This window comes from Drosophila ananassae, chromosome 2L (genome assembly GCF_017639315.1).
Source record: "Drosophila ananassae strain 14024-0371.13 chromosome 2L, ASM1763931v2, whole genome shotgun sequence".
NCBI classification, from domain to species: Eukaryota; Metazoa; Arthropoda; class Insecta; order Diptera; family Drosophilidae; genus Drosophila; species Drosophila ananassae.
Window position 1 is genome coordinate 23143380 of NC_057927.1, and position 26060 is coordinate 23169439.

At 47.7% G+C, this 26060-nt stretch overlaps 1 protein-coding gene across 2 annotated transcripts; it reads left to right on the plus strand.

The window, feature by feature from the left end:
* The first annotated feature begins 106 nt into the window (after nucleotides 1–106).
* Nucleotides 107–25941, plus strand: LOC6501683 (FERM, ARHGEF and pleckstrin domain-containing protein 1). 2 transcript variants are annotated; one of them, XM_032456328.2, is made up of 12 exons: nucleotides 107–385; nucleotides 5642–5874; nucleotides 5931–6152; nucleotides 6218–6461; nucleotides 6520–6680; nucleotides 6738–6812; nucleotides 8596–8702; nucleotides 8952–9067; nucleotides 9132–9384; nucleotides 23393–24667; nucleotides 24867–25341; nucleotides 25406–25941. In XM_032456328.2, exons 1-12 carry the CDS (start codon nucleotides 134–136, stop codon nucleotides 25482–25484), a joined length of 3492 nt encoding a protein of 1163 aa, XP_032312219.1. In that variant the 5' UTR covers nucleotides 107–133; the 3' UTR covers nucleotides 25485–25941. The 2 variants fall into 2 exon arrangements, with proteins under 2 accessions (XP_032312219.1, XP_014767161.1); XM_014911675.3 differs by lacking the exons at nucleotides 23393–24667; nucleotides 24867–25341; nucleotides 25406–25941 and adding exons at nucleotides 9877–15698; nucleotides 15758–23161.
* Nucleotides 25942–26060: the final 119 nt, after the last annotated feature.

A 26060-nucleotide genomic window follows, 5' to 3' on the forward strand; every position in this document is an offset into this window, starting at 1 on the left:
CGCATTTAAGAGCAAACCTCAACGAAGACAACAGAGCTGCAAGACTCCAAGCAATTAGTAACCAATTGTCACGATCTATGACAGATCCTGAAAGAACTACGACCCGGAGGTAACCAAGATACTCGTCTACAAAATGTCTCTGGCCGACATGGGCACTGCCTCGCGGTCCGCCGCCGGTGGCGGTGGCGGAGGCGGTGGAGGTGGTCGTCACTATGACCTGGCCAGCGGCGGTGGTGGTGGTCTGCCCGGTGGACGGATGACGCACTCCCTGAGCACACCCTCCGGTGTGGATGGAACTCCTTCGACGCCCAGACACCGCGGTGGCAAAAAGCTGACGGTCCGCATCCAAATGCTGGACGACACAGTGACCATGTTTCAAGTTCAGGTAAGATGGCCCCATAAACTAGGCAACAGAAAGTTTAAATCAGATATAGTAACTAATACTATTTATAATTAAATAAATATTAAATAATTAGGGATAAGTACTACGGGATAGACCCCACAACAGTCCCCCTGCCTTCTCCCATTTAAGGAATATCTCTGTCAGGAAGCACCTGCCGAAACGGAAGTCATCCGTTAAATGGAAATTCCATAAATGCATCTCTATATGCAGAGAACGGAATAAAAAAGCAGGGCACTGCCCTGCAACAAACAATTTCACGTGCAAATGGAAAAATATATGAGAATCTACTTTTAATTAAATGTGGACTCGAAAGTCTCTAGAGGATGGAAAAAAAAAGACAAGAAGCTGGAAAGATAAATGGGGGGGGGATAGCTGCAACTGGGATTTATGCGACAAGAGGCCTTAGGTTTTCGGTGGGCGTGGCTCTTTGCCACTGTGCTGGCATCGGGCCAGCTAACGAAAAGTTCGTTTCGTTTTATTTTCCGTGGCAAACAAGCGCGAAGGAGCAGAAATCAACAGAAGAGGCAGGAAACGTGGGCTGAGAGGCAGCAGGCACAGGCACTGCTTGTTACAGTGCAGATGCAGTACATCCGCTCCATGCCCTCGCCCCACAGAACACGGAAAACTCAAACAACTTGGCATAGATTTGGCCCGATGCTGGGCTGCCCGACTTTTTTTTTTTTGGCCAGAAGTTCATTTGGGGTCTACGAACTGTTGTCGTCTGCTCGGGCTGCACATGTCTGATTGTTGACCACAAATCGCATTAATGCAAGCCGAATTGCCAGTTGGATGAATGCCTCCCAAAAAATACTCAAACAGAGCTCCTTTTTGCTGATGCCTTGTGGCCTGCTCCTTGTTTAACAACTGCCTTTCACGTACTCGTTCTAGTACTCCTTTTCCCAGTTGTCAGCCACTTTGTGTTGGTTAATGGATTTTGTCGTAGTTTGCTCTTCATGTGGCTGTTGTTCTTGCGCCACTTCCTGGCTCCATTAGCCCGGCCTAGTGAAAGGCTTAGGCATTTTTGTTTCGCAGTTGAAGTGGCCACGCCCAAAAGGATACACTTTTCGGAATTTATGAGACTTCAAAAGCTAAGAATGATAAAAAGTGAAACCATTTTTTGCTTCTCAAGCTTAGTTATTTTTAAAACAAATCTCAAATTCTATTAGTTATTTCTATTTTAAATATTATTGTATTTTTTTTTCAAGTGCTAACCCAATCTCCTACTAAAGCCTAGACACATTTTAAAGGCTTCAACAAACTGGCAGAGGAGTAGAGCCAGCGGGAAGTGGAAATGTTTCAGGGCAACAGCAAAATGGTTGCCATTGTTTGGGTGGTTTTCTGTTCGGGTTTCGGCAGCGAAGCGGGTGGCTTGTGGTTTATTTGGTTAGGATCGGGGGGTTGGATGGTTTCCGTTGTAGTTTCAGTTGTCGTAGGGCATTCTGGCCTAACCTTTTCATAAACCAGTTGCACTTGAGGCGATGCCCCAGCTTACTAAATGTTGCAAAGTGCTCGACTCGGAAACTATTTTTATGCTAGATTCAAACATTCGTTGTCTGCATTCTTTTCTATGGCATTTTATTCTCTTCTGAGCTGGTTTTCCATTTTTGCCAGAATACTTCTGGACTTCTGGCTTTTTATCAGGGTATAGACGAATGTAACTACAGTTCTCTGTCCGCATTAAAAATTCAATCGAGTTACATTTTCGCTGTGCACGGAAATTCTGGTCTACCACTGCGTATACGTAACACACAATATAGTGACATGGTTGCATTTTTTCAAAAATAGAAGCCTTGAGGTGGGCCCCCGTCACCCATCCCTTCCACAGTGATTCCGCAAACATGAACACTGTTTCTCCGGCAAGTGGGGGGTTTCTGGGCCCTCATGCATGTATATGGATGGCCCTTAGCTGGAAATATTGTTGCATGGTCGGTCAACTGCATTATTAATCAAGGCTTGTAATGGACTTTGTGGCTGGTAAACGATAATGTGGTTGTATATGAGGATGCGGAATGGCACGAGAGCGAACGATAAAGACGTGGCACTGGTGGGTTGTGGTCTGGCCAGGCGACTGGTATTTCCAGGAAAATCTCACAAATACCCACTCAAAGCGAGATTTTACCATCTCTGCTGCCGAAATGCCTGAATTGAAATATTTTTTGTGCCCAAGCAGGAGCGTGTGGAATGTGAAGCAGGGGCAGGTGGCCCCACTGCACCACAGAATATCTCCCATCTTGTACTTGGTTTTTCCATTTAAAAAGTTTCTACAGACGCATTAGAAAAGCATTCGGTTGTTTGCCAAATTTTATTTGCCGTTGAGCGCAAAACAGTGTTAAAAGCTTATCTCTCTGTAGTGTGGCAATTTTGCTGATAATGCAGAATAATGGAAAGCCATTCGAGAAGTCCATAAACGTGTGACGCAAGCCATCGCAATTCGCGTATTTTGAAGGTTGTGTGGGATATTTTTTGGGGAAAACAAACAATGATAGTCAGGAAAATCAATATAATATCAATCAAAAGTATTCATGGGCGTTATAATAGAGTTATTTTATGGATTTCTGGTTAAAAATGTAAGAGTCCTAGAAATGGAAGCTCTTTCTAAGACCTTTAAGTTTTCTTTTTGTAATACTAGCTCCATTAAAAACCTGAGTGTTTTCTTCCCACTACCATTTCTCACCAAAAGTTTAAGACTATTATTTCGTTTTGAACATATTTTCTTGAAAACCTCACTTATAATGGTCTCTTTTGTGAAACTGGAAACTTTTTTGGCCAAAGTTTCGCAGTAGTTTTCCATGGCGGGTAGGGTAGCCCGCAGATTTGGCAGCAGCATCAATGGGGTTACGAGGGCTTTTCAATAGACAAGGACAATGCAAGTGGAACGATATGAGGGGTGCCTCGTTCACCTTGCCCCGACCTATTGCCACCTCCTTGATACACTGAAAAAAGTTCACTTTTCCAGTTGTTTTTTAACCAATAAAAAATTGAGAAAATGAATTTGAAAGCAATTAAATCTTCTCCTTGTTGTCCTTTTTTCCGCAAGTGTTGAGATGGCACCTGCAGTTGCCAATAGTTCTTGTCCCGCTTTTGACTCTCGGTAGCGACAAATTGAACAACCAACAATTGATGGCCAACTTTCCTATGTGGGGGCTGGGAAAGTGGCGTAAAAGGGTTGTTTGTATTGAAAAGCTTTCTGTCGGTCTCCCATTTCCGTTTTGGCCCCCATGCAAAAGTCGCCAAAGTTAATTGGTTTGTTTTGTAGTTGGAGAAGATCAGAGAATTGGCCTAAAAAGATAAATGGCTCTGGGAGCAGCAAGCCATTCCCAATGAATGGCCACTACAAGTATATTTGCGTGTGTTGGTTAGGAAAATGTCACAGCTTGGGCGTGGCTGCTGCCTCATTGTGGCTCCTCCTGGCTGGAAATAAAAAGCAAACAATGGCACTGCAGTCGCTGGGGAGGAGACGAAAGCAGGGATTCTCTGGAGAACTCTCGGCACACATTCATCCTCGGCTTCTGCATTCTGCTCTTGTTGGCCAAATTAATTAAAATATCCTGAAACGAGGGCAACAATTGTTTCAAACTTGTGCAAATAACATTTTAGCTGGGAAAAGTGAAAAGTGCCATAAATAACCTAACAAAAACCTCACAAACTATTCACAGGCTTATGGAGCTGATTCAAAGGCGAAAATAATATAAATATTTATTTATGGTGTTGGCCAGGACACGGCGTTGGTTTTGAGGTTTTAGATTTTAAGCCACTTAGTTTGAAATTCAAATGTATTTAAAATTAAACTGTTCCATAACTAACCCAAGGATAGCCAAGTATTCAAAATCCTGTGATCACAAATAACTCAAATTCCATTAAATGGAAATTTATTTTTAGAAAATATAAGCTCAATAAGAGTCTCAAGTTCTCAAAAAAAGAAATAGGACGAATAAGCTTAAAGAGCGTAAAATATAAAACAGGTCGAAGATTTCAATTTTATTTGTTTACTCTGGTTGTTTAAACAGTTTATTTATGCCGAGATATCAAATTTAAAACGGAAACTGAGAAAATGGCACATAGACCTTGATTTTATCATTTGTTTCTCCATTTAATATGCTGACCAGCCACACCCGATTCTACTCCATTCGATTTATGCGCTAAAAAGCCGCAAAAGCATTTTGGATGTTGGCCAGCGAATTTGTTGCCTTTTCGATATAGGCTTTTATACAATTTAGGACATAAAATATTCAAATATCGAACACACACACACTCACTCGTTTAATAACATTTTGGCACGCCTTGCAGAACATTTCACACTCTGATAGATTGTTGCCTGCTTTTGTGGGCCTGGTAGCCAAATTGGTCCTGACAAAGCACTCTGTTTGATTGCCAGTCGAATCCCTTTATGTGCCAAATGTCGTGGCATATGCCCTGGATTGTACTCTGATCCCGAATTAATATATGCCAGACATCACACCTCCTTGCGGGGCTTGCAAATTGAAATTGGAATCCTAATAGGTGCGATTCCAAGGTTTCGAAATTAATAGCTTTTTGGGAGTTGGCTTGCTAATTTGCTAATCGATAAAAGCAATTAGGCAAATGCATTTAAGGAGCTTTGTCTAAAGCGATTAGGGAGATGATTTCATTATTTTTTTAATAGGGAATAGAGAAAGAATAGAATGAATTCAAAGTGTAACCTTCTAATTTCATTCCGTCCATGTCTCTGTAAATTTCCTTTTATTTTTGCTCACTTTGCTGCGGAGACCCATCTTTTATATAACTTAATTGCCGCCCGAGACAAAATGGCCCAGTTTAGATGGACTGAAAGTTGAAAAAGGGGAAAAGCAGGCGTCAACTCAATTGAAATTTATTCAAATGCAATCAGACGCAACACCCACCATTTGGCGTCTGGCGTCATCTGGGATGAGCCACAAACTGCATGCCAGATTAGATTTTAACAAGCTTAACGAGTGCGAACATCTTGAGCCCGCCCGCCCATTCTCCAGTTTGCTCCGGGAACTGGGAACTGGGAAAACTCATTTTCCTTCTGCCCCCATAAGTCCTCTTTCATTATGCGGTTGCGCCAATTTGGCCTGAAATTGATTGGGTTTACTTTGAGGGAAAGCAGCCATTTAATTACTGATTTAACCTTGAACGGCATCTTGACGCCATTTTGGCTAATGATTTTTAAAGCTAAGCAGTTAATTATTATTAATTTTGAGCCTATATTTACGGGAGAATCATCTATTCTTTCAGGCAAAGGCATTGGGCCGAGTCCTGTTCGAGCAAGTGTGCCGCCAACTGAATCTACTCGAGGCGGACTACTTCGGATTGGAGTACCAGGAGGTGTCCACTCATACCAAATACTGGCTGGATCTGGAGAAGCCAATGAACCGTCAGGTGGGCCTGTCGCTCATCGATCCAGTGCTGCGATTCTGCATTAAATTCTACACCCCGGATCCAGCCCAGCTGGAGGAGGAGTACACCAGGTAAGGCATTAGCACTAATTGGCATAAATGCATTAGTTACAAATCGAATTTCTTAGGTATCTATTCTGCCTGCAAATCAAACGAGACCTGGCCACCGGCAGCCTGCAGTGCAACGACAATACGGCGGCTCTAATGGCCAGCTACATTGTACAGGCATCGTGCGGGGACTTTGTGCCCGAGGACTATCCCGACCACACGTATCTGTCGTCGTACCGCTTTGTGCCCCATCAGGACGCCACCATGCAGCGCAAGATAATGGAGAACCACAAGAAGCACGTGTAAGTAAACCGCATTATCCCATTGTTACAGTCTCAAAAGCGAAAAATTGTGTCCTCTTTTATAGTGGTCAGTCGCCGGCGGAGGCGGATCTTAATCTGCTAGAGACGGCCAGGCGATGTGAGCTTTATGGCATGAAAATGCATCCCGCCAAGGACGTGGAGGGGGTTCCCCTCAACCTGGCAGTCGCCCACATGGGCATCACAGTCTTCCAGAACATAACGCGCATCAACACCTTCTCCTGGGCCAAGATACGCAAGATATCCTTCAAGCGCAAACGCTTTCTGGTCAAGCTGCACCCCGAGGGTTACGTAAGTGGATATTACAAAGTCTGAGTACATCAGATATTAATGTGAATCGATATTTTAGGGCTACTACAAGGACACTGTGGAATTCTTCTTCGAAGGCCGCAACGAGTGCAAGAACTTTTGGAAGAAGTGCGTCGAGAATCACGGCTTCTTCCGCTGTACGGCTGTGCAAAATACGCCGCGTCGCAAGACCCGCGTGCTTTCCCGTGGCAGCTCGTTCCGGTAAACTTTCTGATTCCATTTTAGTCCTCGATATTTATATTTTTATTTCCCCAACAGATACAGCGGCAAAACGCAAAAGCAAATTATTGAATTTGTACGCGAGAATTATGTAAAGAGGCAGAACTTCCAAAGGTAAGCCACGATTTAGGCTAAGACTTTCAAACTTTTTTTAACCAGCCTTAAAAGCGAAGCTTTACCAGTTTTCGTACTCTTTTTTTTCAAATCCAGTTGAAGTTATTCTGGTAAAGTTGCGTGTGTTCTTTCAAATGTTTTGTTTTGCTTTTATTGTTGAGAAAGAATTTAACGAAGCTTTGGCTTTTACAGCTTATATTTCTCAAAAAAAAAATACAAATCAAAATCAAAATTTATACAGTTTTCTTAAGAGCATTTTATAAAAATAATATCTACATACTTCTATATATATTTACATTTTTAAGCCAATAAAAATATTATACTTATCATCAGCCTACATTGCCAAATCATCAAGACTTCGTTCTCATTTAACTCGACTCGTTCGTTTGTTGTTTCTTTACACTTTTTCCGACACATTTGTATTATGGCTTTGGTTTTTTGTTATTTTTCGAAAAGAAAGATAAGTGTTTTGTATTTTTTTTTTTTACCCAACCACCCACAACAAATTCCCAAAAATGAAACACATTATGAAAATACCTTGACTAGGTCGAAACGAAGCGCCTTAGAAAAGAAAAGAGGATTTTAAAAACCAATTGGTATAAACAGAAAAAACTTCAAAAACTTATGTAGCACAAAAACTTAAAAAAGAAAACGTCCAATAAAAAATATAAAGAAAACCCCAAAAACAAAAACCAAAATCTAGCCAAATGTACAGCAAAGAATGACAAGCATTTCAATTACAACCATATTTCAGTTCAACTTAGTTTTTAATAATTACATTTTTGATTCCATTTCTAAGTTATTTTTCACTAACCAGTACCAGTACCCGTGAGTGCATATGTATCCATGAGTGAGATCTCTAACCTAGACAATCATTACTAACCACTTAGAGAACCTAAATAAAACATTAATTAAATTGGCAAACCCTTATATGTTCACCTTCTCGTTAGCATTCTGATTTGATTCTGATTACCATTCATCCAAGCCACCTCCCGAACCCACTCTGACCCTCATTGCGAATCATCGAGTTGGGGGAAGAGTCATTCATAGTTTGCCTTTCACCCACAACTTTTCTTTTCAAATAATCATAAACGAGTAACTATCCTCCGCTGCTTTTGTCATACGTTTGTGTGTGTCACCTTAGTTCCCTAGTAACCGATGGTAAGCCAGCTAATCATGTTTTAAACACCTTCCCCCCACTGCTCCCACTAAATGTGTAGTTACTTAGTCGTGTGCCCCCCCCAAAAGTAAACCCCCAAACAGAGCTTGAGCTATCTTGTTTGTGATGTTTTGTACGAGAACTTCATGGGGAAATCCCAAAACTCATATATATAATATTTGTAAATAAATATTGCTCAATATTTGAGCTGATTATGACTTGGTGTCGTTTAAGTAGAACCGATAGAACCGTGCCCCGTAGTTGCCTATGATATTGAATATTTTTTGTGTTCTGTATTATACTTTCTATCATAGTTGTATACTAACCAACTCTTAAGACCTAAGTTCCTTTTCCGTTAGTTATACTTTCAACTGAAATGTCTTCGCTACTTTAAGCAATGCTCTCTAAATATCAAAATGGAAGCCTTTCCACTAAACTGTGTGCTAAACAAACTAAACTCTAAACTAAACTAAATGAAACCCTAAAGCAAACTCTAAACTAAAACCTAAGAGAAAATGAGAAAAAAATTTAAAATTAAAAAAAAAACTAAAACCGCAAAAAAAAAAAAACTGAGCATGTGAAAATATAAAACGTGGTATCCTCTTGTCTTTTCTTTTGCTGCAGGTCTCAGTCATTCCGGCAAGGGCCACTGAATGCTAGTAGCCGAAGTCAATCGCATACGTATGTGAATTCCAGCATTTCAGCCAATCCCCTACTCCCAATTGACACTGGTTTGTATTTATTTCGTTACTCGTTTTGAAGAATATGTGTATTCGATTCGATTTCATTTGGTTTGTCTTAATTTGATTTTTGAGTTTGGAGCTTCATTTGTCGGCTGTTTTCGGTTTAGCTAGCTGATGATGATGATTGATGATAATTGATGAATGAATGAATGAATATCTAGTCGAGTCAAGTTATTCTCTAGCGTATGCGATTTGATTTGTAATTTTTTATTTTCATTTCTGCTACACCTGCTACAGCGGCATGGGACTATCGCAATCAATGCAGCGACTCGATGACCCCTTCTCTGACGAAGAAGGCAGCGGATACCTTGGATCGCCGACGCGACAATCCTACCGACCACATGCGTTCTCAAGTGAGTTATCCATTCTCAATTAGTATGAGAGCCACATTAATTACTTCCCCATAACCAATTCCAGGTCACAGCAGCCCAGGTGGAGATCTATCAGACGAAGAACTATGCACCGGACTCGCCAACCTCCCCGGAGGAAGCGGCATGCTCGGCGGCGGAACGGCAACACCACTCGGCAGCGGCTATGGACCAAATGAATTCGAACCGCTCACTTTCACCACAGGGTCCGCAGTCGTGGACTTCGCCCAGTCACAGCAACAGCCTCCACCAGCAGCGCGCTCCCGATCAGGCTCGTGTGCATCCAGGCGATCACAATTTAGGTGAGTCACTCAGGATCCTTCAACTGGACTATCATATCCTTCTTAAATTTATTCTATGTTTTTATGAGATTTTTATTCTCAGTTTTATTCATACTTTTTTAACGAAATTATTCAAAGAGGAATAGAATTTGTTTTGTGATAAATAGAATAGTTATAATTTAGTTAAAGTGATTATGTTAATACTACTTAAGTTAAAAGTTAAGTTTACCTTATAGTGTCTATAATTTAGACCTTAAATCATTTTATTACCGTTTTATGTATAATTTAATCGTAGCTTTAATTTCAAAACCCATTTAGAGTGGGTGTTTCTTAATGCAATGATTTCTAGTTCCAGTGTTCAGAGTTTGGTTTGTGATCTGATAAGTTGTCGATATGATTTCGGTTTGGTTCCGTTTCCGTTTCAATTTCCGTTCCCGTTTGCGTTTCGAGAAACATATTACTGTAGGCCTTCAGTTGCTAAAATCGAATTGTTATTCCCTCCGACGCGTCCAGGTCTGAGCCACTTGTCCCACTTGTACAGCAGCAGCACCCCTCGTCGAGTCTCAGTGGGATCCCAAGCGTATGCCCCTGCGTCGCCGCAGCTCATCAGCATCAACACGCACAGCAGCAGCAACACCCACACCAACAACAACATCATCAGCACTATGCTCAGCACACACACACCGGTTCGTTCGGTGGATCTCAACAGCTCCATGGAATTGGAGGAGGAGGAGCCGGGCCCTGCGGACACGGAGGAGGAGGGGGAGCCTATGGGGGAGGAGGAGGAGGAGGAATTGGTCGAGGAGGAAGCGGATTCGGACTTGACGGCATCTACCACCAATCGGGAGACTATGGTGGCAGCCTCAGTGGCGGGAGCATCGGTCTCGGGCTTGGCATCGGGCTCGGTCTTGGCCAGTGCCCATCGTCAGCAGCTTCGGTCACAGGAGTCCCAGTCGCAAACTGTCACCCCAGTCCATTATAGCAGTACGAACTATTCGATGTCTAAGCAGTGCATGCTGAACAACGCCAATGCCAACTCGACCGAAACGGAGACGGACAACATCATCTACACCGACATCAACGACATGGGCCACTACAAGTACCCGGACTTTCACAGCTCCGCCCACCAGGAGCACAAAATCTCAAACAGTGAGCACTTGAATCTTAACGAACGCAACGATATTTACGCCACGGTCAACCGCAAAGCCAAGTCCAAGACGCGCGAGAAGCACTTCAGCGACGAGTTCATCGACCAATCCATTCTCCAGTACACCAGAGCCAAGCAGATGGGCCTCAGCCACGTGCCGCTCTTGCAACAGCCCAGCACTTCTGCCTACGCAGCCGCTGTCCAGGAGAGGAGCTACAACAGTGGCAGCTACCAGTACCACAACGATCTCAATCATCCTTCGGAATCATCGTCCTCGTCCTACTTTGGCACCGGCTTCGGCACGAAACGATACGGCCAAGGGGAGCGAGTGAAGTTGGCCCAATCGGAAAATTACCTGACCCCATCCGTGGACTCTCAAAGCTCCCGGCATACTCACTCGCTACCTCGGAACTCGGAGCTCTCTGGCGTGGATTCTGTGGACTCGTATGACAGTCACTACATTACCCATCACTCGGTGGGCAACTTACCACCGGTACGCCAATCCTCTTCCTCTGAGAAACTCGATTATCACTTGACTCCGGGTGGTCTCTACTCCACAACCCAGTTTGTGAAACCAGAAGAGGCAGCTGCCCATTACATGGACGATGAAGAGGAGGAAGATGAGGGCGAGGATGGCGAAAACATCTACGATCAGGTGGAGCGAGAGTCCTGGCTGAAGAGTAGTTCGTGCAAGGATCTGTTCGAGCGATACAGCAGTACCTACTACGATCGGGAGCTGCCCAAGCCGATGACAGCTTTCGACAAGGAGTTCCTCTCCTCGAACCGCATCGACTCGCCGGTCACCCGCTATGACGATTCCCGACACTCTCTATATGTGACCAAGAACCACTCGATCGATGCCCACCAGGACTTCTCTCCACTTCCACAGAGCAAGGTGTACTCCTCCAGCTATCCGGGCAGTACCTACAACACCCAGGAGCACAAGCGTCAGCATGGCCATCACTTGGACTATTCCGGTTCGCAAGATGACATCTCCCAGGACAGCTACGAGCTCCTTGAGAAGTACGACATTGACTTCTTTGGCGGGCGCCATCGGTCTGAGGACCACATGCGCTCTTGCTCGCTGGACTCGGGCAATTATATACCCAGTGACGATGAGTCTGTCTCCGAAGGACAGCAACAGCCGAAGTACCGCTCCGCCATCGATGTCAAATCAAAGTCGGCGGCCGACATCATGAACGAGATCTGGGACGCCGAGGATCCGCGCTATCTACCACGCGAGAAGCTTTCGGTGAAGTCGGATGGCAATTTCTACAAGAAGATACAAGAGACTCTGGCCTTAACACGAACCTCCAGCCAGGAGAGCCAGAGCGAGATGTTCGAGACAAAGATTTCACGGAGTTCGGACTCCAGCAAGAAGTCCCGCGACAGCCTCTACCACACGGACAGTAAAAAGTCAAGGGAGACCACAAAGAGCAAGACCTCAGTGGCCTCTAGCCAGGATTCGAAGGAGTCGCTGGTGGGCGACTGCTTCGGCAGAAACTACGAGATGCCCACCACCACCGGCAAGAAGGTAAAACAGTTTACCAAAAAGGAGCTCTACGAGAAGTTCGCCCAATCCAGTCAGGAGTCGAAGAGCGACTATTACGACGCGGTGGAAACAGGTGTGGAGCCACCACCCGAAGGACTTTATTCGCGGCCCAAGGTCAAGAGCCACGATTGCCTTCTCTCGGACACACATAGTTCCACGGCAAACAGCTCCTTCTATGACAGCAGGGACACCTATTCCACTTTCCCTAGCAACAAGACGCACAAGACCTCCAAGGTCCACTCCATCAGTCTGCAAAATGTTGAAATCGAACGGAACGCCAAGTCCTTTGGCAGCAAGTCGCCGGAGTCTGTGTCGACTCCTGCGTCGGGAAAACGTTGCCGGGAGAAGGACATTCAAACTGGTGACTCTCTGGATAAAATGGCTCCCATGAAACGGGGAAATTCGCAATCCTGCAAGATCTCTGCTTTCCGTCGCCGATCGGACAGCGAAAACATCTTCAGCTTTGACCAGGATCGCATCGAGTGCATCCAAAAGTATACGAAACAATGGGAAGGCCAGCAGCAGAAGGACGAGAAGAGCAAGCAGAGTCCAGAGTATCCACTCACGCCGGAGCTTGTATCTGAGTTCGAGAAGCAGCAGGCACGTCTGATGGCTCACCAGAAAATCACACGCAAGGAGGAGCTTATAGCCAAGACCCACTTCGAAGAGTATAATCCGATTATGGTGCCGATGAGTTACTCTTCCCATGCCACCGTGGAGCGCACCAAGAGTGACCCCAACTCGCTGGCCAATCGCGCCCGCTTGGGGAGCAATTCCCGGCGCCACGTACTCATGCATCAGAAGTCCATAGATCTCACACCTGCTGATTCAAACTCCAGCGACGAGGACTACATGTACAAGCAGATTCCAAGTGCTCCTCCACTTTGCAAGGCTCATGGCAACTTTGAGATTCCCAAGTGCTACGACGGTGCTTCCTCTGCTCAGTTAGCTCAGGAACTTCCAAAGACTGGGTTCGAGCTACCCAAGAGCTTCTTCAGGGATTATGAAAGGCGTTTCACCAAAGTTCTCAAAGAGGACATTCCCTATGTCCTTCACAAGAGACACATCATGAACGGCACGGCACCCTCGCCCAGCGAGAAAAAACATAACAAGCCCAAGTCTCCGAAATCTCCCAAGTCGCCAAAGTCCCCCAAGTCGCCAAAATCGCCCAAATCTCCCAAGGCCAGTGTGACACTACCAGGAGCTGGTGCTTCTGATTTTCTTCCCGACATCCTGGACAGCCTGCTTCCTGCAGAAACGAAGGAGTTTCTGTTCACCCAGAACATTGATCTTTCCAAAGTCGATCCCATCACCCTGGAGATCGACAAGACGATACCAATCATTCAGCTGTCGTCGCCCAAGAGGGACATAACCAAGCAGATGGACGCCTGCACCCTGGAGAAGCTGAACAAGAAACTGAGCCAGATCGAAAGTGATTCGGCGACTAGTTCGCGTACGGAAAGCATGCAGCAGCAGAAGCTGGAACAGAAGCAGATGGAGCTCATTCAGAGCCTTCGCAAGGAGTTGCAATTAAACGCGCGAAAAGCCAACAAACCTCGGGTCATTCCAAAAACCAAATCCACCGGAAAGTCAAAGAAGGGCAAGACTCGCATTACTTCGTTCTCGTCCGATGACGAGAGCCTCGATTCGGACGACGTGTTTGGATCAGCGGAGGCTATCCCCGATCGTTTGGAATTCTCGCCTCCGCAGTCACGCAAGGAAATCGAATCGATCCTGCGTATTGAGCAGAGCCGTCTCATTTCAGCAGCCTGGGGCCGTGGGCAGACAATGAGTTCCACGGAAATCGAGGGATCTCCGCCTCAGTGCAGACGACTGGCCGAGTTGGAGAGTCGCTATCATCCTCAAAAGCTGGACCCGCAGTACGCAAATGCTACGGAACTGCGGCGTATTTCGGAGCGATCCATTTCCATACCATCGTCGGAGGACGAGCCGCATGTTCCAATGCGCGGTCGAATGGATGAGTGTACTAATGATTATCAAAGGAACGAGAACATTCCCTCGCCCATTTTGGAGCACGCCGAGTTCTTCCGCAGCAACGACGACATTTACGAGACTTGCCACGAGGAGAAGATCACCGGCTCCGACATCGATTACACTCTCAAAAAGCAGACGGCCAGCGGAGCCAAGTCCAAGGTGAAGCTAATTGAGGAGATCATCGACTCATCGATCGTTATGCGTTCCAAAGGACACGCTCCCATCCTGTTTGCCCATGCTCGGCTGAATCTCTCAGAGGGATCTGTCTCGCTGCAACGCCAGAAGGCCACCCAGCAACAATCTCCGACCACGGAGCGCCGCACAAAGAGTCTGGACACTCCGGTTATTTCCCTGCATCGCCTACCACCCATGAACGCATTCTCCTCAAAGGACGACACTGTGGGCTTTGAAGAAGAGGCGGAGATTCTCGAAGAAAAATCCTTGGAGAGGGGAAATCAATCTGCTGCCCCGGATGACGACGCTGCCGACAGCGTTCACTCGTGCGCTGGGTCCATTCCCACGCAGGGTAGTAACCAAACCAATGGCAGGGATTCGCTGATCAGCGCTGTGACCATCGACAGCGAGGAGGCGGAGCTGCTCAACCAGCTGAAGTACATCGAGAAGATCGCACTGCAAGGCGTCAAGATCAAGGATAAGAAGAAGTCCAAGATGAAGCTGAGAAGCGGAGACCATCTGATTCTGAATATACCCAAATATCGGTTCACGGACTGGTCACCTTACAGTTCAGCCAACAGCTCCCGTAAGACTTCTCCGGGCGTGTCGCGGGCCAGCAGCATCGAAAGTACTGGCAAGGGGAAGCTGAAGACTTCGGAGCCTTTCAAGGGAAAAGTGTCTCGAAGTCGTCCAGAGTCGCGACGCACCAGTGCAGATGATATCAAGGCCAGGGATGGAAGGGGCAGCAAGAAGTCGAGTCCAAAGGAACGCCCTCGCTCCATCGAAATGCGTCGTCTGAGCAAGGACAAGAGCAAATCGCAGGAGGAGACCGAGGCGGACATAGCCAAGCGAAAGGAGCGCCAGCAGAAGCTGTACGAGTCGGCCATGAAGCAGACCATCACTATGCTGAGCCCTGTGAAGGACACCATGCCGGCTTTCCCCGCTCCCGAGGACAAGATTCTCGTGAAAACAGACGGCGATAAAATAATCATTGAAACCGAGTTCAAGTCCAAGGCAGAGGATCACGTCCTTATTGCCAAGAGCCCCAGAAAGCTGGACAACTCGTTGGTGAAATTCAGCCGCAGCTTTGATGAGGGACGCAGCCCCGACAAGCTTGACAAGGCAAACCGCAGCTTTGAGGATCGTAACAAGTCCTTTGAGGACTCTGAAAAGTCAGAGGCACTCGAGGACATGCTGATCAAGTCGCCGAAAAAAATCGCCAAGGCCCAGGAAGTCAAGCAGAGGATCGAAGGAAGCGTTGTCCACAAGAAAATCGATGGAAAGTCCAGCAGCCTAGAGAAACCAGGCGAGCATCACTATCTTGGTGGGGACGCCAAAGCCCGAAGCCTGGACGACAAAAGACAGGCAGCCGAGGCGGCTAAGAAGAGCGAGGAGAAGCCAGCTCCAGCGGCTAGAAGTGCTGTCGGAGATCGTCGGATGTTCGCCCATCAATACCAAATTCAAGAGGTAATAAACGCATTCTAATTCCATTGATCTAATTTGACTAACCGCTTTTTTTTCCGCAGCCCCTTCAGGAGGACATTGACATGCAGGCGGTGATTATGGAACGCCGCTCCCTGGAGATATTGAAGCGCTCATTGCCCTCCGAGGATGCCCGCGACAGCGAGGGCGGCATCAGCCGAAAAGCTTCCACCGCTGAGAGCCTGGACTCTTTCGTCTCCGCCGACAACAGTCACTCGCCGGCCAGTAAATCACCCATTCCTGGGTCTACAGGAGGAGCTGAGGGCTATCCTCACCGAGTGCCGACCATTGAATGCGAGGAACCCTCCATCGAGGAGGACGATAATTCGCTCGAGAGGCGACATCTTAGGGTTGGCAGGCAGGATACAAACCGGCTGAGCTTGGACCGCAGCCGCAGCGATGAGACCGGCTCCTGGATGACGGTGGAGTGCGATGAGTTCATCGGATCGGATACTTCTGAAAATGAGCCGCGTACTCTGGAACCGGATCGAAATATTCTAGAGACTCAGGCCACCCTGGAAGATGCCAACCCCCTTGAGTACTCCAACTGCGCCACGCCTACCTCTGACCTCAATATTCTGGTAACTCCACCAAATGCCAGTCCTCAGATCGAAAAGTCCATTTTGGAGACTTTCGAGAAATACACCTCGGACAGCTCCAAAAAGAAGCACAGCTTGGACAAGCAAAGCGATCGGTCCAAGAGCTCAGATTCCTGGACCAGTGGAGAGAAGGATACCAGCCCTCAGAGGCAACAAGATTCCAGCCTGTCGGTGGGCAAGGAAAAAAGCTCGGTAGAGGAGGAGTCCAGTGTCAGCTGCTCCATTGCCCGACCCCTCGGCATCTCCCAGGAGTTTGGCAACGAAGAGGCGCGCCAGTGCCATGAGTTGAAGCTCCGAATGCTTCGTTTGGATGTCGGAAAAGAGGATATCTCGCCTACGGGCTCCAATGAACAGACGCCCACCAACGAGCCAAAGACAACGATGTTGGGCAGGAAGCCAAGCACACCGACATTGGAGAAACAGAGTCCCATAGATCTGGGCACCAGCACCGAGTCTTATCTGGATCCGATTGAGGAGCGCATTTCAAAGATTTTGGAGCGCGGCACTATACGGACAGAGGACAGCGAGTCGAGTTCGGGGGGTTCCCGGAAACCGCCCAGGATTGAAAAGCCAGCTAGAGCCAATGCGGGCAAGAAGCTGTCGGTGACCCGAGCCGAACCAGGGAAATCGGGCAGCGATCGCAGTTCCCAGGAGTCCAAGTCCAGCTTCGACTCAAAAGGATCGTTGAGCGTGGAATCGCGAGGCTCCTTTGAGACGGAAAGCAGTTCTGGATCGTTAGGGGCTGCCCAGAGGCGAGGTGATCTGGCCCAGAAGGAGCAGCAGAGCACCTGGCGACCGTTTCCAATTGAGAGCTCCAACAGTTCCAGCACCGACGATCCCTGGCACCATTTGGAGACAGACGGGGGCTACGAGCGGTATGATGCACAAAATCCCTTGCGCGATTCGTCGGATAGTGACGTGAAGGAGGTCTCCCCAGATGAGCAAAAGGATGCCAGCGACACCAGCTATCAGGACGAATTGAATGACTTCCCGGCCACATTTGGCTACCCGGCAATGACGAGCAACTTGAGTGGAATTGGTGTGAATCCCACGGACATCATAGGGTACAGCACGGGCTTCACCTTGGGCAGGACCCTATCCAGGATCTCGGAGCGAAGCACAGCCTCGGAGAAGTCTAGCATGGAGGACGACATGAGCAAGGCCTCCACTCACTCGGTGAGCATGCGGGACGAGTCCATAGGCTCCACGGATCATCAGCCCAGCTTGAGTTCCGATTCGCGGAGCAACACGAACTTGGCGTATATTTCGGATGCCGATCGGCGCACCTCAGCCGAAATGCCGGAAATTCCCTGCGATTCAGCAACTGGCGATCGTCTCTCCAGCTTTGGCAGCGCCAACGACCCAAAATCTCCCACCATGGTCACCGGACGCTTCTCTGTGACCCATGTGGATGAGCACACAGGGGAAGATGCGGACAGGCACACTCTCATGTGCCTTTCGAATGCCGGCAGCCAGGATTCTGAGGACTGGCCACTACCAGAGATTCCGTTCGACCATGTTCCCATAAAACCGGCCGACGCCCTGTATGGTATGCCAGATCTGGATAAGCCAGTGCCGAAATCCTTCTGCTGGAAAGCCAGCTTGGCGTTCCAGCAGTCGCAGGAGTCGATAGACTGGCCTTCGCCTCCTTCCAGCGCCGTTGGAGCACCCGTCATCGTGGAGAGCATCGAAACCTACTACGCCAGCGAAGCCCAGAGCGCCGATCAGGTGGTTCTGGACGAGGAGATGGCAATGGGACCGCCAGACGTCGCCAGAGTGCTTCCCTATGAGGACACTGCCTACCTGATGTCCGCCGCCTTCGAAGATAAGGACTTTGGCAGCGAGCAACTGCAGCCAGATCCGGTCAGCTGCCTCAGCTCCACTCTGAGCGCAGCTTCCTGCTTGTCGTCATCGCTGAATGTGTCCTGCACCACCTCCTCCACTCAGGCCACTGCTCGGGCGCAGCGCAAGAACTCCAGCCCCGAAGTAATCATGGCCCAACCCACTAGATCTCCCGCTCCCCGCAGTCCTCTTTCGGAGGAGGAGATGTTCTCCAGCGACGATGTTTTCATGCCGGGAACCATCAAGGTGCAGCTATCCCCGGATGCCCAGCTCCGAAAGCTGTCTCGTGGCTCCAACAACTCCGATACTTCCATCGACGACATTCTGTCGGGCAGTGGAACCTACGACCAGACCACGGTGCGCAGGAACTACGAATCGCGGCTAAGCAGCGGTGGAGGAGCTGCCGGAGGCTGCAAGAAGTGTAGTCACTCCAGTCACTCCGAGGAGGAAACCAGCTCCATGGGAACCGACATTGACGGCACCGTGCGCATGGGCGGGCTGGCCCAAAGGAAGTGTACCCACAGCTCGCACTCCGAAGACACGTCAATAGGTCTGAGCATCTCAGAGTGGTCCACCGGAACGAATACGGTCAGGCAGTACGCCAATCTCTCCGGCTCTGATAGCCTTTCAGCGGTTTCCACACAATCGTGCGCCAAAAGCGAGAAATCAAATCAGACCAAGTCGAGCATCAGTTCCATCAACAAGTCGGCGGAGAGCCTGAACGAGGGCAGCGGCGGCAGTAGCTTCTCCCACAAGTTTAGTGGCGACAACGGCTCATCTGACGGACTGCGGTACGACATGCTCTCCAACTCGGACACGGATAAGCTGAGCGAGACCACTTCCGCCACGCGAAGCGACGACACCACTCTGAGTCTCACAGAGATGGCTCAGACCATCAGCGAGTGGTCCACCTCCAGCAGTCGCACCCTCGTGGGCGTGGCTCCTGGAGAGTATATGCCTCTCAAGCAATCTCGAGTGGGATCCAAGACTAGCCTCAATTCTCCGAGTGAGGAGAAGCGCTGTTCCCTGCCCCAGGTGCATCGGCGAAGTGGAAGCAATGGCAATCAAGGAAGATCCAGCCAGGAACAGGTGGACACCACCCAGGGCCCAGAGACCAGTGCCGCCGCCCGGAAACGCCGTTCCCTGGAGATGATGTCCAAGCTGTACCAGAGCCAGGAAATCTGCTCGGAGTCAGAGTCTCCGTTTGTGGAGCGCTTGTATGCCCACACCGAGAAACTGACTGAGCGCTATCAGAGCCAGGAGTTTGTGCCGCTCCATGGAGCCACATCATCGACAGCTCCAGCACCACAGCCAGCAGCAAAGCAGATGCAAGCCCAGCAGCCGCAGCAGGTGCGTCAGAAGGCGAAGGCCCCCCAACCACCTGTGGCCCCCAAGCCATCGGTTACCAGACCCATTATGCAAGCTTTGCTGAACAAAATGAAGCAGCCGGGCTTCGCGGAGGAGGCAGCCGCTGCTGCTGAAGCTGAAGAACAAGGTAAAGCTAAAGGGACAGCTCCTGCTCCACCCCAAGCTGTGGTGAAGCCTCCGCCACCACCTGTGCCCACTATACCACCCATTGTAACGCCCAGCGACCTACCCGGGGAAGTGGTTGCTCCGCCGCCCAAGCCGCTGGCCAAGCACCACAGCTACGACGACAGGACGATGTCCAAGACGCAGATCCGCGAGTTCAAAACCACCAGCAAGCAGCTGCGACAGTCAAGCTCCTTCCACGAGCACATGCTCAGCAAGTCGCAACAGTCCTCCCAGGAGCTGCCGATGCGGATCGACGAAGAACGGGATGCGCACTCCACATCCTCGGCCACGAACACCACCACCACAACCAACACGCTGAACAGCGAGAGCACAGAGCCCAATTCCCCGCAAATGCCTCAGCGGGCGGACAAACTGGTTCGCTGCTCCCCATACTATTCCAGCAGTCTCAGCTCAGAGTCGCCACCGAACCAGTTGATACAGAAGCCGCCGAGGAAGGTGGCAAGTCAGCTGTGTGCCGGAGCTGTTGCCACAGCCCTGAAGAGTCCGCCCAGCGGTAACGACACGGACAGTTCGCTGGATGTGCGCGGCCAGGAGGCGAAGATGCGGAGCAGGGGCTATCGCAAGAAGCGCCAGTTGCCCGCCAAACGGATGAGGGCCAATCTGACGGCGGCTGCCCTGCTAGAGCAGGCGGAGAGTTCCGAGTGCTCGGAGGGCTACGTGCCGGAGGTGGATTCTGGGAGCTCGGAGTATTCGTCCTGCCAGCGGGATGACCAGTATTTGGAATTCGACGAGGAGCTGGAGCGGGATCAGGAGCAAACGGATGAGTACGACGACTATCCGCAGTACAGTGGCAAGTTCGAGAGCCTGGACATGAGCGACAACGTGGACGAGATGGGATTCCCGAGGTACGACCGTCTAGGTCACATCACCAAGCCCATGTACCACCAGGCCCTTGCCATGGATCGTCCTATCGTCGTCCAGGTTCCAGCTGCGGCCAACCATCCCATGCCGCCGGCCACTGGACAGCCGGTGAAGCCGGCGCGCACCAAAAAGCGTCAGTTGAAGCGGGAAGACTCCATGGCGGCAGGAACTTCGGCAGGAGTCGTTCCAGTGCAGCCCTATCATGGACGTAACTACTGCAATCCCGAGGAGAGCGAGTACGAAACCCGGGGTGGAGGGCTCTCCGATGAGATGGCCAATTCCAGTGAGGACAGCTGCAGCGGCTTCGGAGGAGGAGCCGGAGCAGCTGGGTCGGGCACCATACGCCGTGGAGCGGCCAGAGGAAGTGGCCACGATCAGCAGGCAGCGGGCGGAGGGGCGGCAGGTGGAGGAGGAGGAGGAGGACCTGCAGCAGGAACGAGCGCCCAATCTCGACAGCAGCTGCCCTATCCAGACTTCCTGTCTGACTACGAAACGGAACCCATTGAGTATGAGCGATATGCCTGCGGTCTGGACATCCGCGTGGATCCACCGCCCAAGTTCCACGACTCGGATGATCTGAGCGACCAGTAAGAGCATGTACATCCTCCGGAGAACAAAGGATGTTAGACCCAAGTACCCTTTGTATGCGCTTATCGAATGCAGCCTTTTGATTTGTTCCGTTGCCTTGGAAATTTTTAGAACAACTCTACGACTTTTACACACGATCCAAAGTACTTATAACCAACTTATTTGTAATTGAGACTGATTTACGACAAAGAACAAATCCGAAATGGGAGACCCACGAATCTTACAAGCTGCATACAAAAAAAAAAAACAAAAAATAAGGAACACTATAGACAATTAAAACTCTCCTTGAAGCGTTAGAAAATCAAATCAAATTCAGATAAACAAATTTTAATCAAACATTTAAAAACCTAACAAATCAAATACCTTAAATAATCGAGATGGCAACTGATGTCGGTATAGGTCGGAGTAGATTGGTTTGCCTAAGAGCACCGTCTACATATATATGATAATGTTATAGATTCAACATTCAAGAAATTATATATATATATATATGGGGAATATTGAGCGGAAACGTTAAACGAGTTGAACAAATTTTAATGCACTGTTTAATCATCGAATAATGGAATACCAGATACATGAATACAAATGTTTAATTGTTATTTAGCTAATACACGACACGAATCGAGGCATAATGTTTAAGATTACAGTTATTACATGGATATATTACACGATTCATTCAAGTTGCCAAGAAGAACTCTGCACACCTATGTTCTGTGTTAGGTCAGTATTGGTTGTCCTATCCAACTGAGTTCCAATCCAAGTGCCAACGCCAGGCATACCTACCTACTACATAGGAATATGCGGCCCATTACTAGTTGCGGAACCACTATACACCTACGATCTAAGTCCAGTAATCTCAGTTGATGAAGCGACAAATCAGCCAATTGCTTTGAAACCAAATGCTTAGCCAAATGCATTTGGAGTTCCTCACCTCAGATCCTCACTCTTTAATGTTCCCAACCAGGACTCTGTATAATCACAGTATATTGAAGCATTTACTCCATGCCACAAAGCGATTTTCTAGCCATATATATGTATTTTATGTAGCCCTCGGGCTATATAGGTTTTTAATTTTTATGCCAAATGTTTTAGACGCCAATTAAATATTTAAAAATTACTTACGAATCTCATAGGCGATCAAATGTTGTCTTAGCCATTAGTTCTACTTAGTACATGAATGTGCCAAAATTCAAGAGCCGAATATGGAAAAACTTATACCGAAAGTATTAACATATGTATGTATGTAGTGAGTAATTTTAATGAAAAAGCAAAAGGAATTAATCGAGACCCTGTTAAGTTTTATATCCAATTGGAAAGTCATCCTTCCCTCCATGGGATGGTGGATATTTGTTTGGTCTTTAAGTTTACGATAAATGGAAAAGTATTTAAATGTTGTTAGAAAATCTAAAAGAATGAGTAACTAAAAGAGTATTAGGCAATGTAAGGATGGAAGAGCGTACAATAATTTCGGTAATTTAATCCAGATCAAAAGTATTTGAATCAAAATATGTGTATTATTTAAGCTAAGATTCAAATGGAAAATTGGTTGTTGTGTACCCTTGGAAATAAGTTAATCAAAATATTATTTTTTATTCGATGGATCCGGTATTTTAGTTAGGCAAGTTAAGGAAAGGATAGTTTTTAGTGTGATTTATTTCCATAAAGAACCCCTCGAGTGCAAAACTAAAAGTTTCTTTAAAATTAAAATGGAATTTACTTAGAAAACACGAATCACAAAATTACTAGCTGAATTTTAAAACAAGTTAAGACACAAAGGAACTAAAAAGGTCACGTATTTCTTTCCAACACAAACGAATAATGAAATAAAGTTTATTTTTAACAGATATCTTTTTCTCACAAGTTAAAAAATATTAAAAACAGAAAAGTGACCGAAGTCTATAAAAAAAATACAAAAAATGGAATGTACACGAGCAATCGATTTAACGAGCATTAAATTATAATTATATAGAAACGAAACTAAATAAATAAAACTTCATTAATCAAGTATTAAAGAGTTTTAATATCAAAATAAATTCTTTTTTGAATATTAACTTACTTTTTTTAGAGTTAAACTAATATTAATTTCAAGTTTATTATTACATATTAGTTTAGGTTATTATTAGGTTATTATTTCAAAAAGGAATATGTTTCGTATACTTTTTTCCATTTTTAAATATTGTTTTCTTATTTATTTTTATAATTTTGGATTTTTTTTTATTTTTGTTGACATTTCAGATGTTTACCATGGCATCAATGGAAACATGTCGCTGGACAGGCGCGGTGAGATCACCACTCCCCCGTCACGCTACGACCTCACCCTGGGTTCCGATAAGTCCTCCTCTCTTTCCCGCTCCGAGGCCGGCACCTACGACGTTATCCAGGCGGAGATCCAGCACGCGAAACGCCAAGAACTGGCCACTGGCGTGGCCACCGCAGCGCACCAGAATGGACACAATGGAAATGGCAATGCACATGGCCACCCGATGACCACCCAGCTCGACATCGAAGCAGAGGTGAAGAAGCGGAAGTGGCCCACCGAGCCCAGCTACTTCCTGGCCAAGGAGCTCTTGATGACGGAGCGCACCTATAAGAAGGACCTGGATGTGCTAAACACTGCGTTCCGTCAGGTCCTGAGTCTGGAGGATGTGGAGCAACTGCAGCCGCTTTTCGAGCTGCTCGACTCGCTGGCCCAGCACCACAATCTCTTCCTGCGCGACATCGAGCACCGTATGGTATTGTGGGAGGGTCGCGGCGGACACGACGCCCATCGCATCGGCGATGTCATGATGAAGCATATGGCAGCCCTGCCCATCTATGACGAGTACGTGCAGACGCATCTGGACATCCTGCACTGCCTGAACGACATGTACGAGGGCGACGAGCGTTTCCGCCAGCTCTACAAGGAGTTTGAACAGCAGAAAGTGTGCTACCTTCCAGTGGGTGAACTCCTGCTAAAGCCCCTTAACCGCCTGTTGCACTACCAGCTGCTGTTGGAGAGGCTCTGTGACTACTACGGCGAGGAGCACATCGACTATGCCGACTGTCAGGCGGTGCACCACCTCATGGTCCGCAGCACCAAGCAGATCCGAGCTCATCTGGCAGACTCTGCCAACTTTGTGGAGCTGTGCGAGTTGCAGCGCGACATTAGCTTCGAGCAGCTTGTCCAGCCCCATCGCCGGCTCATTCGCCAGGGCTGCCTGCTGAAGCACTCGAAACGCGGCTTGCAGCAGCGCATGTTTTTCCTGTTCTCGGACCTCCTACTATACGGTTCCAAGTCGCCGCTGGATCAGAGTTTCCGCATCCTTGGCCACGTTCCCGTACGTTCGCTCCTTACCGAAAATGCCGAGCACAACACCTTCTCGATCTTTGGAGGCCAGTGCGCCATTACGGTGAGTGCGGGCACCACCGCCGAGAAGACCCTCTGGCTGGCTGAACTGTCCAAGGCGGCGGTGGACATCAAGAACCGGCCGCCCAACATGCAGCTCCAGTTGACGACGCTCAAGAATTGCAGTAAGTATTGAGATTCTGGTAACTGGATTCTGAAATTTCTTGGGTTTTTTTTTTAACGTACCAATTATTTTCTTCACACTTTCGGCTGCCAAGAAAAGCATACTGCACGCCCTTGTAAGCAATATAGTGTCTCCCGAATCCAAAGAACCATTTTCCACCTCAGAGTACATCCACTAATATTTTGTTCATCCATTGGCAGGCTCATCAGAGGAGGGTCTGGATCTGTTCGGCCTGACCAACGGCAACAACAGCAGCCTGAACAGCAGCGTGAACGGCGGCGGCCCCCTAACTCCGCAACAAATTCAGCTCCAACAGCAGCAGAAGACACAGCCGTCTCGCAGCAACACCGCCCTGCACGTTTGCTGGCATCGTGGGGCCACCGTTGGATTGGGCGACCACCTGATAGCCGCCGAGCACCAGCTATCTGGCTATTTGCTGCGTAAATTCAAGAACAGCTCCGGCTGGCAGAAACTATGGGTGGTGTTTACCTCTTTCTGTCTGTACTTCTACAAGAGCTACCAGGACGAATTTGCACTGGCCAGCCTTCCACTGCTGGGCTATACGGTTGGACCTCCTGGCCACCTGGATGCCGTACAGAAGGAGTTCGTCTTCAAGCTCTCCTTCAAGAACCATGTATACTTCTTCCGGGCAGAAAGCGCTCACACCTACAACAGGTAAGATTGAGTTTGTCAAAATGCTAAGAAGTTATTTAAACTCACTTGGTTTTATTTTTAATAGATGGCTGGAGGTCTTGCGCAGCACCACCCAAACCCAGGACTTTAAGAACATCCACAGCCATGCTGCTTTGGGCAACTAAAATGGAATGTATGAGTCCCCGGCAAAAAGGCATTGATACCCCACATAATTCTTGTGCAATTCCACGGAGGGATCACTCGAGCAACCAGACACGCATAGAGACGCCCTTTAGTATTCTATTTTTATACAACGTATACACCACAAATACATATTTCCATTTTATATATGTATGCTTACTCTATCCTCAACTCTACTATTCAATTCTTATTTTATCCTTCAAAAGTAGCTGTACGATCCGTGTAAATAACTTGTATTTTGTCTTCTTACTGTTGTGTTTATTTTGGAAATTATTTGTGTATTTGTGTCTTTCGATTTTGAAAAGCAAATGTATTGGCAATGGCGGTATCAAAATTATATTTTCATACGTAATTTATAGATTCATTTAATCTTAAGAGTAAGTCATTAACTTTAATAGATTTTAACAAATTTAAAAACTAATAAAAATATTGTAACGGATAAACAGCCATTTATTATTGCAACAGGCGAGGGGAACACGAAAGCGTGCGAAAAAAAACTCACCCTTCTAGCTCTATTTCATAGCATACTTACGGGGGTGGCTGCCGTTGCACCGCAGTGC